Consider the following 16,132-nt stretch of genomic DNA (forward strand, 5'->3'; position numbering starts at 1 on the left):
CCCAGCCCCAGGCCCGTGGCAGCTGCTGGTCCCTTCCCCGTCCCCCTACCCGGGGATCCCGCGGGCTCCTCGGGCCCGCCTTCTTCATACCCCGCCACCTCTCGAACAACCAGGGTTTGTAACGTGGCGCCGTCTCCACGGCAACCGACAGGGTGTCACCGCCGGGATTATGACTTCAGGCGCGGGGATTCCGAGAAGGGGTTGGGGGCGGCGCCCCCACCCCCACCTCGCCTCGGCCCCCGCGACCCACGCCCCCACTGCGGGGAGCGCCCGCCACGGCCGCGCTGAGCCCCAGGCTGGGCATGGCGCTGCCGCGCGCGGCCCCCAGCCCTCGGGGACCGGCGCCCGCGGGCTCCGCAGGCCCGCACCCCTCGAGCGGCGGGGGCCGCGGCGGGGGCGGGCCCCGCAGGCCCTGAGCCCCGCCCCTGGGGCGGAGCCTGGCGCCGGGGAGTGTCAGGAAGAGGAAGAGCGCGGCGCGCCGAGCAGGGCCGGGCCGAGGCGAGCGCCGCGCGGCCACCATGGCCACGGACGAGCTGGCCACCAAGCTGAGCCGGCGGCTGCAGATGGAGGACGAGGGCGGTGAGGCCGCGGAGCCGCCGGGGCTGAATGGCGCGGCGGCGGCGGCAGGGGCGCCCGACGAGGTGGCCGAGGCGCTGGGCAGCGCGGACGACGAGCTGAGCGCCAAGCTGCTGCGGCGCGCGGACCTCAACCAGGGCATCGGCGAGCCGCAGTCGCCCAGCCGCCGCGTCTTCAACCCCTACACCGAGTTCAAGGAGTTCTCCAGGAAGCAGATCAAGGACATGGAGAAGATGTTCAAGCAGTGAGTGCGCGCCCGCGCCGGCCCCCGCCCACCCCGCGCCGCCCGCTCGGGCTCCCCGGGACCCCGACCCGCCGAGGCCCCTTCCAGACCGTCCCGAGGCTTGGAGACCCGCCACCCCACCACGCGGTTAGGCTGGAGACCCCCCCGGGGCCCTGGCGTGTGACCCCTCCTCTTGGCCATGCCCGCACCCCGTAGGCGCGCTCTCCGAGTGGGGGGGGGGTCTCCCGGAGGTCCTTAGGGATCATGGCGAGCCCCCACCGCCACCACACACACGGATCCCGGGACACCAGGTCCCGGGCCCAGGAGCTCCGTACACCGAGAGGGAGGACCCGGGGCCTCCCTGCTCCCCCACCCCGCGCTCCCCACCCCCACACACGCTGGTCAGAGCCTCCCAGCCCCGGTGCCTCTGTGCCGTGGGCCACACACATTCCTCTCTCCTCTGTCCATCTCAGCTGCCCCTCAGTGTGGGTTCTGGGTTGGGAGCCCCCCTTCCCCTCCAGCTCTTCAGTACCCGCTGGCAAACCCCGGGCAGAGACTTCAGCCCCTTCCCCACCACACCCACCCTCCCTGCTAGCCAGAGGCCCTCAAGTGGTCTCCCCAGAGAGAGGGACCCCTGAGTCCCTGTGCCCCCGGGCACGGCCCCGCAGGGTGAGTGCCCACGGCCCTGCCTCCTCGTGGCTTCTCCACCCTCTGCCTCAGCAGCTGTGCCGTCCCAGACCCCCTGCTTCCTGTCAGAAGACCCCAGAGCCCCGCACCAGCTGCAGTGAGAAGGGGGCCCCTTCCTCTCTGACTTGCCCACACCCGCCCTCTATTCCGGGTAATTCCACGTGCTGTGCCCTCACCAGATTAACCGAGCACCACCACCGTCAGAAAAGCCGGTATCTGTGGTTGGCTTGAGGGAGGGGCTCCGACCACCCCCTACGCCTGCCGTAGGGTGCGCAGGTGGCGAAGGTGCCCAGGCTTCTTCCTGCTGCCCATCCCCCTGCCCCGGCCCCCGGCGGTACTGGTGTGGAGTGGATCCTGGAAGGGACAGAACCATGCAGGGGCCCGCAGGCCACAGGCAGCCCGAGGCCGAGGGAAGGGGGCACAGAGCTGGCTCCACCTGGGCTGGACTGGGCTGGGCGGGAGGCTGCGAGCAGGCCGGAGTGTGGGGTGTTAGCACCCAGACATCAAGCGGGGGAGCCCAGGATGGGGGCGTCTTGCAAGCCCACAGCTTGGGAACGGCTCTCGCACTCTTGTTTGCGGCATCCGCATCGTCTGTGTCTGGTCCCCAGGGAGAGGAAGAGGGTTTGGGTTCCCAGAAGTCGGGAGCCCCACGCTTTCCCAAGGGTCAGTGTAGGAGGAAACCAAGTTCTTGGCCACGCCCCTCTCTGTGTGCAAGTCCTGAGGCCCTGAGGGAGGAGCTGCCTCTGGCTCCAGGGCCTTGTGGGACCACACTTCCCAAAGGCAGAGCGGGCAGGGCAGCGGGATCCTCTCCGTTCCAGGGAGAGCAGAGTGAAGACGCACTGAGCTGTAGGCTAGCTACGGCCTCCCTGGCTATGACTTCCTTGTAGTGCCTGCTCTCGGTGGAGGCAGAGCACAGGGCGCGCACGCACACACACACACACACACAGTCTCCCTGGTCCCCAGGCCGATCAGAGCCAGGAGCTCAGCAAGCCTCCCCAGCCATCCCTGATACGTAACTCTCTTTCCTGCCCTTGTGCGGAGAAGTCTGGGCACAGAGGAGTTGAGCAGCTTGTCCAGACCACACAGCCAGAAAGTGACGGACTCAAGATTCGAACCCACGTCTGTGACTCCAGAACCCGTGTTCTTCCTGCCTGGGTTTCCCGTCACAGACAGCTGCTTCCACTTCACCAAGCCACTCAACACCTGCTGCCATGCTCAGGGCTCCTTTTTCTTCATGTCTCTGCTTCCATGGACTCTGCCAGGAGCTATATGGGGAATGCCCCAACCCCTGGAAGGAGCTGGACTTGGGGGGGGGGTGGAGCTGCAGCTCACCTGGGAGGGACAGTGGCAGGGGACATGGTCTCAAAGCTGCATTCACACAGCAGACGCCACACTGGCTGGTTTGGTGCTGGCTCCACAAGGGGCGTGGAGCCCCTGCAGGCCGCCTCTTAGCACCAGCACTGTTTGCTGGGGTGTTAGGAGGGTGAGGGGCAGGAAGGGGCCAGGAAGCTGGACCTCTAGGGAAGGCAGGGCCGCCTGCCTCGGGCCCTGGCCAGGGTGGAAGGCTGTGGATTCTGTATTCAAACAAGGCTGTACTGTGGCAGCCAAGCCAGGCCCCGCCGAGTCCCGGCTGTGAACAGTCAACAGACGGACCCTCACAGAGGACAAAACCCCCGTTCTGTTTCTGCTGCCCCAGCCGGGCGGTTGCCTCCTGGGTCCCAGCAGGCCCCAGGGATCACAGCCAGGCCATGAGAGCCAGGGCTCTGCTGAGGACAGGGCAAGGGAGGGGACCCTGTCCTCCGGGGAAGCCACTCGCCGGAACAAACAGCAGCAGACGGAGAGGCCAGACAGGGAACTGAGAGCGGGCCCTGCCTTGCTGGCCAGGAGCTGGGAAGCTGGGCCTCCCTCCCTCCTCGGCTGCTCGCCCCCTCTGGGTTTCAGTCCTACCTTCTGTTGCAAGAGCGTGTGGTGCCCAGCGGTTCCCAGGGGTCTTCCGGCTTTGACATTTCTGGGGTCCTGAGCCCTTGTGGATGTCAGAACCGCCCTCCGGGGATTTCTGGTTCGCGTCTACAGTGGTGCTTCCGCAGATACCTGCTGGGGATGGAGCTTGAGGGAGATGAGAGGGACGGTGGGAAGAGAGCTCTGCCCACGTGGATCTCATGCCCACAGCCCGCGGGAGACTGCAGCTGACTCCATCCTGCTCCCCAGTTCATAGGATAGGAACTGCGGGTCCCAGGGACGTTCTCGCTGGCTGAAGCAGAGCGTGCTTGTCTGGGTAACAGGTAGCAGTTGTACGCCTTTTAGGATGAGACACAGGACAGTGATACACATGGAGTGCTGGCCTCGAGCTGGGCACAAGGGGGCATTCATCATGGAGCCTGGCGTCTCCTCACCCCCATGTGGCCTCACCCTTAATCCCCATCTCTCTCTCTGCCTCTCTCTCTCTCTGCTCGTCCATCCAGGGCTGTCTCTGGACCCCTCCAGACAAGGGAGACAGTAGGCTGGGCCCAAGAGCCTCAGGTGTGCCCAGCTCTGGGCTGGCAGCAGCCTGGGTGGGGCTCGGGAGGGTCTGTAATCCGACACCGTGGACTCTGAGGACAGTGCCCCAGTTCCGTCTCGCCCAGCCCTGCCAGCCCAGTCCCCAGACGCCACATCCCCTGCCCCTGTGTCAGAGAGGCAGGCTTCCCTCCCCGTCTGGTGGTCTCTGCCCCCGCCAGCTCCTGAGGCCCCCTGTCTTCCCCACCCTCCACCTGCAGCCCCTCCCGGGTATCTCTTCACATCTGGCCTCTCCGGCAGCGACTGAGAGCAGGGCCTCCGGGGTGTGCAGCTGTGGGTTTGAACCTCAGCTGCAGGCCCTGGAGGGAGTCATTTAACTTCCTGAGCCTCCACCCCTCACCTTGGGACAGGGCTAAAATGGCTCCCACCTCACAGGACCACTGTAAAGTCGGTAGCCCCGTGCTTGGGCGAGACCCGGTGCGTCCTGTGTTACCATCAGCATCATGTCCAGCTCATCACACCCACTCTCCGGGCCTCTCACAGTGGACCCTGGTGGTGGTCACTGAGCTGGCGCCCAGGTGGCACCACAGTAGCCCCTGCCATCTCCACTTAGCCCTGACGCAGCTGCCCGGCTGCCAGCAACCCCCGTGCTCGGGGCCGCAGTGACGGGGACCCAATGTTTCCGGAAGAACAAAAACCCAAGTGGAGAAGTGAGTGCATTGTCACTCAGTGATGCGGAAGGCAGGTGGCAGAGCAGGGAGGCACAGACAGCAGCCCTGGAGTGACAGATCTGGGGCTCTCTGGCCAGGGTCCTGAGCTCCTCTGAGCCTCAGGTCCCTTTGGGGCTGAGGATTTGGTGTGAAAAAGTCCAGATCCTGTGTAAAGGGCCCATCCCAGTGTCTGCTCCACGCGTGATCCTTTTCCAGTGGATGTTGTGTTAAGTTTCTACTGTGTGCAGATGCCAGGGAATTCCATGTAGAATCAGGTCCCTGCCCCTAAGAGGTCCCAGAGAAAACAGTCGTGTGTGGGCTGGGGTCTTTAGGGGGAAGGGGCTCTGCCTGTCACACTGCACCTTGCTAAGTGGAGCGGCCAGGTCCAGCCCCCCACCACTCCCCCCGAAGGACCTCTGTGGGTTGTGGAAGGAATCAAATACCATCCTCACCCAGCACGGTGAGGTGGGTCCTGGCCTGATTCCCACTTGGCAGAGCGGGAAACTGAGTCACTCACGCAAGGCTGTGATAAGTGGCGGCGGCAGGTTTAGAGCCGGGTGAGGCCAAGGGAAGACTGTTTATGGCTGGGGGTGCAGGGGGCTCCCTCCATGGGAGGTAGAACGCGTGGATGCTTTGGGGAGGGAGGGGTACCCCGCCGGAGGAGGGTTTCTTGACCTCAGTCCCTGCTCCCCCGGGCCTCCCACTTCCCCTCTGCTTCTGACTCATCTCGCTGGGGACTTCTGCTTCCCCTGCGGTTGACACCTCCCTGCCTGCCATCTCCAAGCCTGGGCCAGCTTCAGATGGCAGGGTCCAGGCTCAGGGACACCAGGCCCTGCTGCCGCGGGGGAGGGCAGAGGCCGGCCCGGCCTGGGGAGGTGGCATCACGTGCAGCCTCAGCAGGGATGTCCCCACACCCTCCTTCCCTCTGGCTGCCCAGCACCTTCTCCTTGGCTGACTTCCACTTCAGCACAGCAAGCAGGCTCGGGGCCAGACAGGTGTGGCTGGGAGGGAGCCAGCAGCCCCTGGGGTCCTGAGCCTGCAGGAGGCGCCGCCTGGCGTTTGCCCTCTGGTTGGCTGGAGGGGAACCGCTGTTGGCCGCTGCATTCCAGGCACTCGGCCCCCTGTTTACTCCCTCCTGCAGGTTTATCATCAACTGTTTTGTAGATGGGGAGACTGGGTCCCAGAGGTGGGTATGAAGAGGTCCGTGTGTACCCTTACAGTGGTGCCTGGGCCAGGAGCCCGCTAGAAATGCAGATGCTCAGGCTGCAGCCTGAGCCTACCAGATTAGAGTCTGCCTTTTACTAAGGTTGACCAGATGTGCATGCTGACGCCTAAGGAGGGCTGGGCCTCGGCTGTCTCCCGGCCCTTGCCTGTGGTTGACCTGGTTGCTTAGTCCGTCTGAGCAGTGCGGAGATAGCAAGATGAATGGAATCAAGATTGAGCTACATACGAACCACTGGGTTCTGTTAAGAGTTCAATAAATGTTCTTTATAACCGCTATCATTACAGTAATTAAATGCAGGCAGGGAAGGAGGCAGCAGTGGGGGGAGCTCGCGGGGTCTCCAGCTCCAGATGCTGTAAGTCGTGGGAGGTGCCCCTGGGTTGTTGTTGAACTTGAGGTTAGGATGTCCCCGAGTCATGGTGAGCCCCTAGAGGCTCCCACTTGACCCTTGGACTCTCTAAACAGCCGTGGGGAGCTGTGAGCCCCACAGGCTGGTGATTCTCCCTCGCTCTCCCTCTCCCTCTCTCCCTGTCTCTCTGCCCTGGGCAGATACAGGCCAGCCAGCAAGTGTAAGCTCTGCCCATGGTAGTGGAGGAAGTGGCGAGTGCCGGGCTTCCCCACATGAGTCAGGCAGGTGGGCGGGGCCGGTGAGCAGGAAGTGCTGAGCTGTCACTCCCCAGCACCCCACCCCCACCCCCACCTGCACCTCCCTCCTGGGGGAGGCAGGCAGGGCCAAGCTGGCCAGAGCAGCTCGGAGGCCAGAATTCTGTGGTTATCTGGAACTTTCCTACCCCGAGACATGTGCCTTCCCAGACCACAGAGTCAAGGCCTAGGAGCCACGGGGGGCTCCCTGAGACAGGCAGGGAGAGAACCGGCCCCGTCTGAATGCTGAGACCAAGGCCAGGGGGGCCCTCTCCTGCAGTCTGTCCCCCTGGGGCCTCACATCCGTACAGATAAAATCGGAGGTCCTCTGGGCCCCTACACCAACCCTCCATCCGCCTGTGCTGTGGCCGTGATAACCGCTCCATGCTGCCATCCGACTGTACGGCCCAGCCTGGGGGCGGGGCTACATGCGGGGTCTTAACTGTGATAACCTAAAACCAGATGAGCTGCTTGGGGAAGCAGCGGGCTTCCTGCCCCTGTGATGTGGTCAAGACGCCAAAGAGGCAAACGGCACCGAGAATTCAACACGCACTAGGGGCTGAGTGAGCTGCCCTCCTGCGTCCCTTCCAATGCTGAGGTTCTCTGACACAGGGTCTCTAGGCGCCACGACACAGCCTGGTTGGGTCCCAGCTACACCCTTGTCACTTGTGACCTGGGCCTCAGTTAGATAGGGGGTTCATGCCTGCTTCTCAGAGCACTTGCCATGGTGCCTGCACATAGTAGGTGTTCAGCCAGGGTGGCCGGTAGTGGTAAGAGTGCTGTGAGATGCTGCACGCCTGGGGGCAGGGCCAGGCCTGGATCCTCTACCCTGTGTGGCGCAGCCAGCCAGTGCCCACCTGCAGGCCTCCTGGTTATTAGACTGCAGGGTGGGGAAGCAGCCAGCAGGGTGGGACCATGCTCAGCCCAAAGGGAGAGGGTCTGCCTGGGTGGTAGCCGGCTGCTCCGCTGCACGGGGGGATGGGAAGGGGTTTTGTCACCAGCTTCCAGGGCAGCAGCTGCTGAGCCCTCCCCAGCGAGAACAATTCAGGGGGAGGCGGGGTAGGAATGTGGGCACCGCGCCAGGCCCAGCAGCCTCCCTCCAGTGCTGGGGAAAAGTGCTGAGCTCCCAGCCCTGGAGCTTTGCTGCCAGTCCTGCCGGGTGGCATCGGCCTCCCCAGGCAGACCCCAAGCCGGACTCCCAGCGCTGCGAGCCCGAGACGGTGGGACCGGGGAGAAGAAGCCGGCAGGCAGGAGAAAAACGTGCAGCTATCAGAGTCCTGCGTGCACCAGCTGTGTGAATCTGGGCTGTCCACTGCCTACTCTGCGCCTTATTCTACCCCATAATATCAAGCAGATGGAACAGGCTATGCAGATGGCTTTGGGGGGCTTCCCTCTCTTTCCTTGGACCCTCCGTGCCCCCTGCAGCCTCTGTTCCAGTTCAGGAGAAGGCTGCAGGCTAAGAGACCCCCCTACCAGGGGCTGGCCTGTTTCCAACCAATTCAGGACATCCTTCTCTCCTGGCTGCTTACCATCCACCTGCTGGTGGCCCAGCGGCCCCCGTGTCACTTCCCTTCCAGGACCAGGGGAAGCACAGGGACCAGAAAGCAGTGTAGACCGTCCAGTGGCCCTCTGTCATTCTGTCCCCCAAGTCTTTGAATCAAAACTTAGAGGGAGATGCAGGAGAGACCCTGGGTCATCTTGTCCAGCCCCTGCTCCCAGACCCAACCAACACAAACCTTTCTTACTCAGCCTTGAACCATCAGAACTGGAGCTTCTAGGAGAAGCAGGTTGTGTGTGTGTGTCTGTTTTAAGAGGCAGAGATGGACTGACAGAGCTCCCATTTGCTGGTTCACCCTCACAATGCCTGCATTGGCCAGGGCTGAGCCAAGCCAAAGCCAGGAGCCAGGAGCTCAATGGTCTTCCACATGGGGGGCAGGAACTCAAGTACTTGAACCATCACTCGCTGCCTCCCAGGGTGCACATTGCTGGAAGCTGGAATTGAACCCAGGCACTGTGATACAGGCATCCTAACCGGCATCTTGGCTGCAGGTGGGGTTTTAGGCCGTGTGTGTGACGTCTTTGGTGAGGAACAGCGGCCATTAGTTATTATTATTATGAAACTAACAGGTGTTAAACACCTGTTGAATGCAAGACATTTTACATCTGCAATCTTTTACTCTTTAATAATCATAATGGTTGTTACATAGTTCGCATATATTACATACACGCTGTGGCCTAAGAGCCTCCTGGCATTGCCGCCTAGGAGCTGAGCTGGGTTGTTTGATCTCCATGACACAGAAGGGAAATTGAGGTCCGTGGGGTTAGGTGACTTGACCAGCGTCCCCTGGCCAGCAGGTGGAGAGCTGGCATTTGGACCAGGTCAGTCTCAGCAGAGTTGACGAGGGCACAGACCTCCCAGGCCATCTTCGGTTGGGGCACGCCTGGCTCCTGGCTGGTCTCCAGCTCCAGGCCACGTCAGAGCCTGGGGCACACAGCAGATGTCCACTCCCTGGGGGTCTCCTGGAACCAGCCTGCCTTCCCCTGAGGGCCCCGCCTCTCTCAGCCTTGTCACCTGCCCTTGGTGATTGATCTGTTGGCACTGCGGCCAGCCCTTGCATTGTCCCCTTGGGGGCCTGGAGCCTTCCTGGGCCAGAGCCCGGCCCCTGTCATTGATTGGCCCCTGATTGATACAGGCCGAGGTTCAAACTGTGGTTTGAGCTGAGCCCAGCCAGGCCTGGCTGCTGCCAGAGACAGAGGGATCCAGAGCCCAAGGTTCTGTCCAAGTGTGGACACTTTATCTGCACTTCCTCTGAAACTGAGAACCGAGCTGTGGCTGCCTTCCCAAGAACCTGTGCACTTGAGCGGTTAATAAGGCTGGGCTCGGGGCGCGTGGCCAGGAGAGCAGGCGTGGGAATCGTGGGGCAGGGTCCGTATCCTTGCCCGCTGGCTCTGGGGCCTCACCCTCGCCACTCAGCCCTGGCAGGGGTGCTGAGTTCGGGAGTTATCAAGAGGAAGTGTCTGGCATGTAGTGGGGCTCAGGAAAGGAAGTTAAATCTTACTAGAGTGGTGGTGGCTGCCGTGTGTAGAGCCAGCTGCGTGTGCAGGGCACTGGGCTCAGTGCTCTCCTGCAGGCGCTCGGCAGCCCCTGTGAGACAAGCGCCATGGACAGTGGGGCCAGATCACTGTTGGGGGCTGTCCCGTGGCCAGAGCAGCATCCCTGGCTTCCGCCCACCAGATGCTGGGAGCACCTCCCAGTTGGGACACACAAAAGCATCTCCAAACGTTGACACTTGTCCTTGGGGGACACTGGCACCCCACTTGAGAGCCACTGCCTGGTGCAGATGGGGAAAGCACAGGTGGTCTGGCCCCAGACCCCCGCCCTGCATAGGGCACATTCAGAAAGAACTAGAGCAGCAGCAGGACCTCCCGCTGTGGGGGGCGGGTCCTGAGCCGTGCCTCCCCGCCCCCAGCCCCTCTGCCAGCCGACTGCAAAGGGGGCTGCAGCTCAAGGCCTGCCTGACCTTCACCCTCCACCGCATCCTCCCTCACCCACCCACAGGGACCCCCGCTCCCCTACCTCCACCCCCCACCCCAGCCTCTCGCTCCAAGCTGGGACGAAGGCTGAGGGACCCTGTGTTCCCTCCAGGATTCCCGTGCTGTTTCGCTTGCAGCCACTGACTCACTTGCGCGTGAGCTATTTATACCCTGGGCACAAATGCTCCCCTGGGCGCTCCAGGAAGTCGCGACTGTACTCAGGCTCCCGGGACACGTGCAGGCGGGCTGGGCACGGAGCAGCGCAGGGGTTATGAGCCCCACAGACCTGGGATGGATGCCCGCTCCTGCCTTACTGCTCTGTGGCCTTGGGCAGGTCCCTTAGCCTCTCTGAGCCTCCCTTGTGAAATCAGGTTACTATGATGAGTTCCTGGCACAAGAACAGATTCCAGTCAGTGTTTGCTGTTAGAAATCCCAAGTCGTGCAAAGCCCTAAAGACACGTGGGGGAGGAGAGGTGTGGTCCTGTAGGGTCTCCAGGAACTCAGCCCCTGTGTGTGCCACACTGCTGTAAGCACAGACAGGGCCTGCTCACCGACCCTGAGACTACTAACCCCCTGTCCCTGCCTGCCCGCCCCCCACTCTCCAGGTCCCAGGGGACAGGGGTGGGGCCGTGTTTGTTAGTCTGATAAGAGGGCCTGGCTGGCCATGCAAACCACACCCCCTCTCCACCAGACTGCTCCAGAGATGGGCGGTCAGGCTCCGCGCCCGGCCTGTTCCGGTCTCCGGCAGCCGCTGGTGGAAGAAGAATGGACTGACGCTGACGCAGGCAGGGCAGAGTCCTTGTCACCGATCCCCGTGCCAGGCTCCGGCGCCGCCTGGGCTATCTGCAGTCCCCACAGGCAGCCTACACAGCTTGTTCCCTGAGCACGCCCCGGCTCCTCCGCGATGCCCTCCGGTGACCGCTGGCCCTGCCTCTGCCTCCCCACCACACTGAGCGCGACAAAGGCGACACCCGGTCTGACACCCTTCCTTCATTCACCTATGGGGGGCTTCAGGTCATGCGGACTTTCATGGACTATTAAGAATGGTGTTTAGGGGCCAGCGTCGTAGTGCCCTGGGTTAAGCCACAGCCTGCGTGCACGCCAGTGCCTCTCTTCCAGTCTGGCTCCCTGATAACGTGCCTAGGAAAGCAGCTGAACGGCCCAAGGGTTTGGGTCCTGCCACCCGTGTGGGAGACCCGGATGGAGTTCCAGGCTGCTGGCTTTGGCCTGACCGGGCCCGGCTCAAGCCATTGCTGCCATTTGGAGAGTGAACCGACAGGTGGAAGATTCTCTCTCTCTCCCTCTCTCCCCGCCCTGTAACTGCCTTTCAAATAAATCAATCTTTTTTTTAAATGTTACTTGTTTTTTAAATTGAGTCGAAAGGCATGGAGTGATCATCTATCTGCTGGTTCACCCCCCCAAATACCCGCAACAGCTGAGCTGGGCCAGGCCAAAGCCAGACGCCTGGAACACCATCCAGGTCTCCCACGTGAGTGGCAGGGACCCAAGCACTCGAGCCTCACTGCTGTCTCCCAGGTGCACATTAGCAGGAAGCTGGAATCGGAAGTGGAGCTGGGACTCAAACCCAGATACCCCAGTGTGGAAAGCGGCCATCCCAAGGGTGTCCCAAGCCATCTCGCAGGCTGGGGCATGAGGCAGACTCCTCCTAGTGCCCCCAGGCTTATCCAAAACCTAGCACCGTTCTGCACACAGAGCGAGCAGGAGCCGGGCTTCCTATCGGGACTCCATCAGGGCTGGGTGCCGTGGCTCATGGGAGGAGGCACCTCTGAGCCCCCGGGCCCTGTGCACTCGGGCTAGCCTCACGCCACTCTCGCTGCGCCCGCAGGTATGATGCTGGGCGGGACGGCTTCATCGACCTCATGGAGCTGAAGCTGATGATGGAGAAGCTGGGGGCCCCCCAGACCCACCTGGGCCTGAAGAACATGATCAAGGAGGTGGACGAGGACTTCGACAGCAAGCTTAGCTTCCGGGAGGTGAGGCCTGGCTGTGGCCCCGCCCCCCAGGGACACCTGCCACCCTACCCCCACCCCCCAGTTGTTGGGCCACTAGCTGGTTGAGGCTGCAGGGAGGCCTAGAGCAGGCCCTGGGGGCGGGATCGGAGGAGGGTGGGGCCCTCCATTTCTTCCTGCTGGGAGCTTGCGCTGAGCAGTTTCTGCAGACGGGACCTGGGCAGGCTCCTGGCATGCAGAGGAAGGCCCCGTGCCCCGAAGGTCCTGGGGTCTAGAGAGGGGACACCCAAGAGCAAGATGACACCACCCTGGGCTTCCGGGGGCGGGGGAGGGGAGCCGGGCACACCCAGGCGCACCGTGTCCCTGGAGCTGTGGGTAAGCCTGTTGCAGGCGGAGGAAGTGGGGGCTCCAAGGCGGCTGGCGGCAGCACTGGGCCCCGGGCAGCAGGAGGTTGAAGCGGGGATGAGGCTCTGGCTGGGAGAGGCAGCACGAAGGCGCCAGGGAAGAGAGGTGGCCGGGCAGGAGGCTGTGGGCAGCGCGGGGGAACAGTCTGAAGTCAGAGCACAGGGTCTTTCCAGCACCTTCGACTGCTGAGGCTCTGGGCAGGTCAGTTCCTGGGCCTCACTCATCCACTTTTAGGACTCTGCAGGGCAGAGCCGGGGGAGAGGAAGGGAAGAGGCCGGCCGAGGCCCTGTGGTCAGAGACGGGAGTTGAGCGTGGCGAGCAGGGCCAGGGTGTCCGGATCCGGGGAGGACAGGAGGGGTTTCCCCACCCCGCGCTGTACAGCTGGGCCAGCAGCCCCCCAGAGCGGGAGGGGCACAGGTGCACAGAGGGGTGAGGACGTGGCTGCAGGCCGCCCACTGCACGGGGAAGCCTGAGATACAGCCTGGGTGTGGCCGGACTCGGCCCCTGCCCTGCCCCGCTGACCCCACCTGCTCTCCCGCCACAGTTCCTCCTGATCTTCCGCAAGGCGGCAGCAGGGGAGCTGCAGGAGGACAGCGGGCTGCACGTGCTGGCCCGCCTCTCCGAGATCGACGTCTCCACGGAGGGCGTCAAGGGCGCCAAGAGCTTCTTCGAGGCCAAGGTGAGGAGCCAGGCACTGTGCAGGCCGGGCAGACGGAGCCCCGGATCAGCTCCAGGGCTCACAGCACCCCCTTCCTGTCCCTGCTGGGGCCACAGGGTGGGACAGGGCCCCCCCCCCCCCAGCACTCCTGGCCTCGGCCCCTCCCATTCCAGGCCGAACACCTTTCCACGCTCTCTTCTCACCTGCCAGGGAGGTGGCGAGGGGTGTGCCCTCTCCGAGAGGGGACAGGAACCACCTAAGCTGCCCCAGAGGCCTGGGCCTTCTGAGGGGAGGGCCTGGGAGACAGCATCGGCCCCCAGAGCCTCTCAGGGACACCAGCCCTGCCAGCCCCCTCCTGGAGAAGCATGGGGAGCCCCCAGGGAGCCCCTGCACGTATACACACATGCTTAGATGGGGGTAGGGACAGGGACGATCTGTGGCTCCTGGGTCTGCCCCACCCACGGCCACAGGGCACCCACCTCTCTCCCCGCGAAGCTCCCTCTGGGCTTCCAAGTGTCAATGGAGCGTTTCAGGGTTCTGAGCTTGTAGAACTGGGGTGCGGCTGGGTCCCCGCGCAGGGTAATGACATCCACGGCAGGGTCCTGGCCGCGTCGGCCCCCGAGTGCCCGTTGCCTCTCTCATCCCCCGATGGATCCGTCGGCCCAGGGCGCGGGAGCACCGGGTTCTAGGTGGAGAAGCGGAGGCCCAGAGGGATGACGTGAGCACCTGCTACCCTGGAGCTGTGGGTGCTGCTGGGTGGGACCCCAGAGAGAGGCGCGCAGGGCAGGGCACAGCGCCTCCGGCCTCACCCCCGCGGCCGTGTCCACCCCAGGTCCAGGCCATCAACGTGTCCAGCCGCTTTGAGGAGGAGATCAAGGCGGAGCAGGAGGAGAAGAAGAAGCAGGCGGAGGAGCTGAAGCAGCGCAAAGCCGCCTTCAAGGAGCTGCAGTCCGCCTTCAAGTAGCTGGCGCGGCCGCCGCCAGGGGGCGCGCCAGGCGGGCCGCGGAGCCCACGATGGAAAACCCACCCACGGCTGTGAGCGGAGCAAGCCAAGGGGCTTCGCCGAGCTGGCCCGCCCGCTGGCTCCCTGCCCCCGGCCGCCGGCCGCGAGGCGGCGACACCAGCACTGGCCCCCTGCCTGGCCCAGCCTCCCTGGCCGCCCCTGCGCCTCGCACCCCTGGCTGTCCTGCTGCCTGCGGTAGCCCCCCCAGGCCCAGCTCCTGGCTCTGGCTCGAGGGCCCTCCCTGCCGCTCCACACACATCCCCTCCCCGCCCAGGGGACCCCGCCCTTAACCAGCAGAGTGCCCCTGGGCCCCCTACTTCCTCGGCGATCGTGGCAGTCATGGGACCCGGGGTGCAGGGAGGCAGGGGGCCGCCCCCACACCTCCAGTCCCCCCCCAGCTCTGCCTGTACTCTGCTGGCATGGAGAAGCGTCTGGGTGGGCAAGGGACTCAGGACCTGGTACCCACAGACAAGGAGACAGGGCCTGGCCAGGCAGAGTGAGGGGCCGCTGTGCCAATCTACCTCACGGGCCCACACTCTGCCCGGTGCGCCGTGGGAGCCTAGCCAGGAAGACGGGGGGCAGAACCCACCGCTCCCTACCACCCCTCAGGACAACCTGGGGGCTCCAGGGGGCTGGAGAGAACAGGGTGGGGCAGAGAAGAGCAAGCCAGTGCTTCATCACAGGCCTCCCGGAAGCTTCTAGAAGCTTCTAGAAGCGCTGCTTGTGTTTGCATGCCCCAGGATGGAGCAGGCCTTGCTCTGCCCTTTCACACCTTCCTTCCCCAAGTAATGCTCACCACCTCCTCCCTCGGCGACAGGACGGCACCTGCCTGTCGTGCCCAGCCCCCCGTGCCCATCACCAGCGGGTCAGTGGCCATGGTCCCCCCCATGTGCTTGCTAACGTGTGTGTGAGTGTGTGCGCGTCCGTTGCTGTGTCGTGAACTTGAGCGTCGCCCAGTCCGTACACGTGAACGGCCCCCGGGCCACCCTTATGCAACTTCCTGTGTGTGTCATGTATCACTGCTTTTTAAACTCAGTAATTGTTTATTTTAGTAACACCCCCCCCCGAGAGTCCACACAGCGCCCGTGCACTTCAGAGGTCTGATTTTTTTGGCCTTAGAACCTGCAGAAACGAGGAGGCCCCGAGCCCGGCGCCGCGGCCTCGGCCCAGACTGCATTTGCCTTAGTGGATGTGTCTATACAGATGAATATAAATCGTTCTTTTCCTTTGGGCTTTTGGCTTTTTATTTTTTTCCACCCTTCTCACAAAAAAAAAAAAATGCTACATCTTCATTCGGTGGTACGATTATTTTTTTTAACTAAAATAAGATAAAATTCTATATTTTTATGTGTGTGTGGTTCTTGATGGCTAGTGGGGGAGGGGCGGGACTGGGCCAGGGGTGCTGGGGTCGGGGAGGCACCTGGGCACTGGGGCAGTTGCATCCGAGGCCCGGGGACTCTTCCCCACGGGAGGTTGATGTTTCCTGCCCACCTGCTACCACCAAGCACCAGGCTAAGCATCTGACATGTTAGCTCGTTTAATTCCTGCAGCCCAGGAGGCCGTGCGGATAGCAGCACAGAGGCTCAGAGGTCTCCCAGAGGCCAGTGGGGCAGCAGGAGGTGGGCCCAGTGCTCTGACCACTGGGCCACCCTGCCTCGGGGGTTCAGGGAAGAGGGGCTGGTTCACATGCAGTGGCCAGCAATGAGATAAAGCCATGGGGATTCTGGGTTGATGCCCCTCAGAGCTCCCCAAACACCCACCCACACATGCCACACTGATGCAGAGGTTAGGATGCTGGGGGCGGGGTGGCGGGGAGAGCAGGGGTGGACACCTACAGCCCTGGGTTACTCTGGACAGTTCAGGGGCCTGCTGAGTCTGTCTCACCGTATGTTCAGTGCGAGGTTGGCTACCTCTCAGGGTGTTTGCAGCCCTGTGATTCTAGGTAGAGAAAACACACACACACACACCCCACCCCACCCCTGCACAAACACACTCCCAGGCATAAC

General features: G+C 63.3%; 1 protein-coding gene across 1 annotated transcript; it reads left to right on the forward strand.

Moving 5' to 3' along the window:
* Window positions 1-473: 473 nt before the first annotated feature.
* On the forward strand, window positions 474-15,465 carry EFHD2 (EF-hand domain family member D2). Its single transcript, XM_062190467.1, has 4 exons — window positions 474-820; window positions 11,937-12,084; window positions 13,010-13,144; window positions 13,956-15,465. The coding sequence occupies exons 1-4, from the start codon at window positions 519-521 to the stop codon at window positions 14,085-14,087; spliced, it is 717 nt and encodes a 238-aa protein (XP_062046451.1). The 5' UTR covers window positions 474-518; the 3' UTR covers window positions 14,088-15,465.
* The last annotated feature ends 667 nt before the right edge of the window (window positions 15,466-16,132 follow it).

Source organism: Lepus europaeus, chromosome 5, assembly GCF_033115175.1.
Source record: "Lepus europaeus isolate LE1 chromosome 5, mLepTim1.pri, whole genome shotgun sequence".
In the NCBI taxonomy this organism is placed as follows: domain Eukaryota; kingdom Metazoa; phylum Chordata; class Mammalia; order Lagomorpha; family Leporidae; genus Lepus; species Lepus europaeus.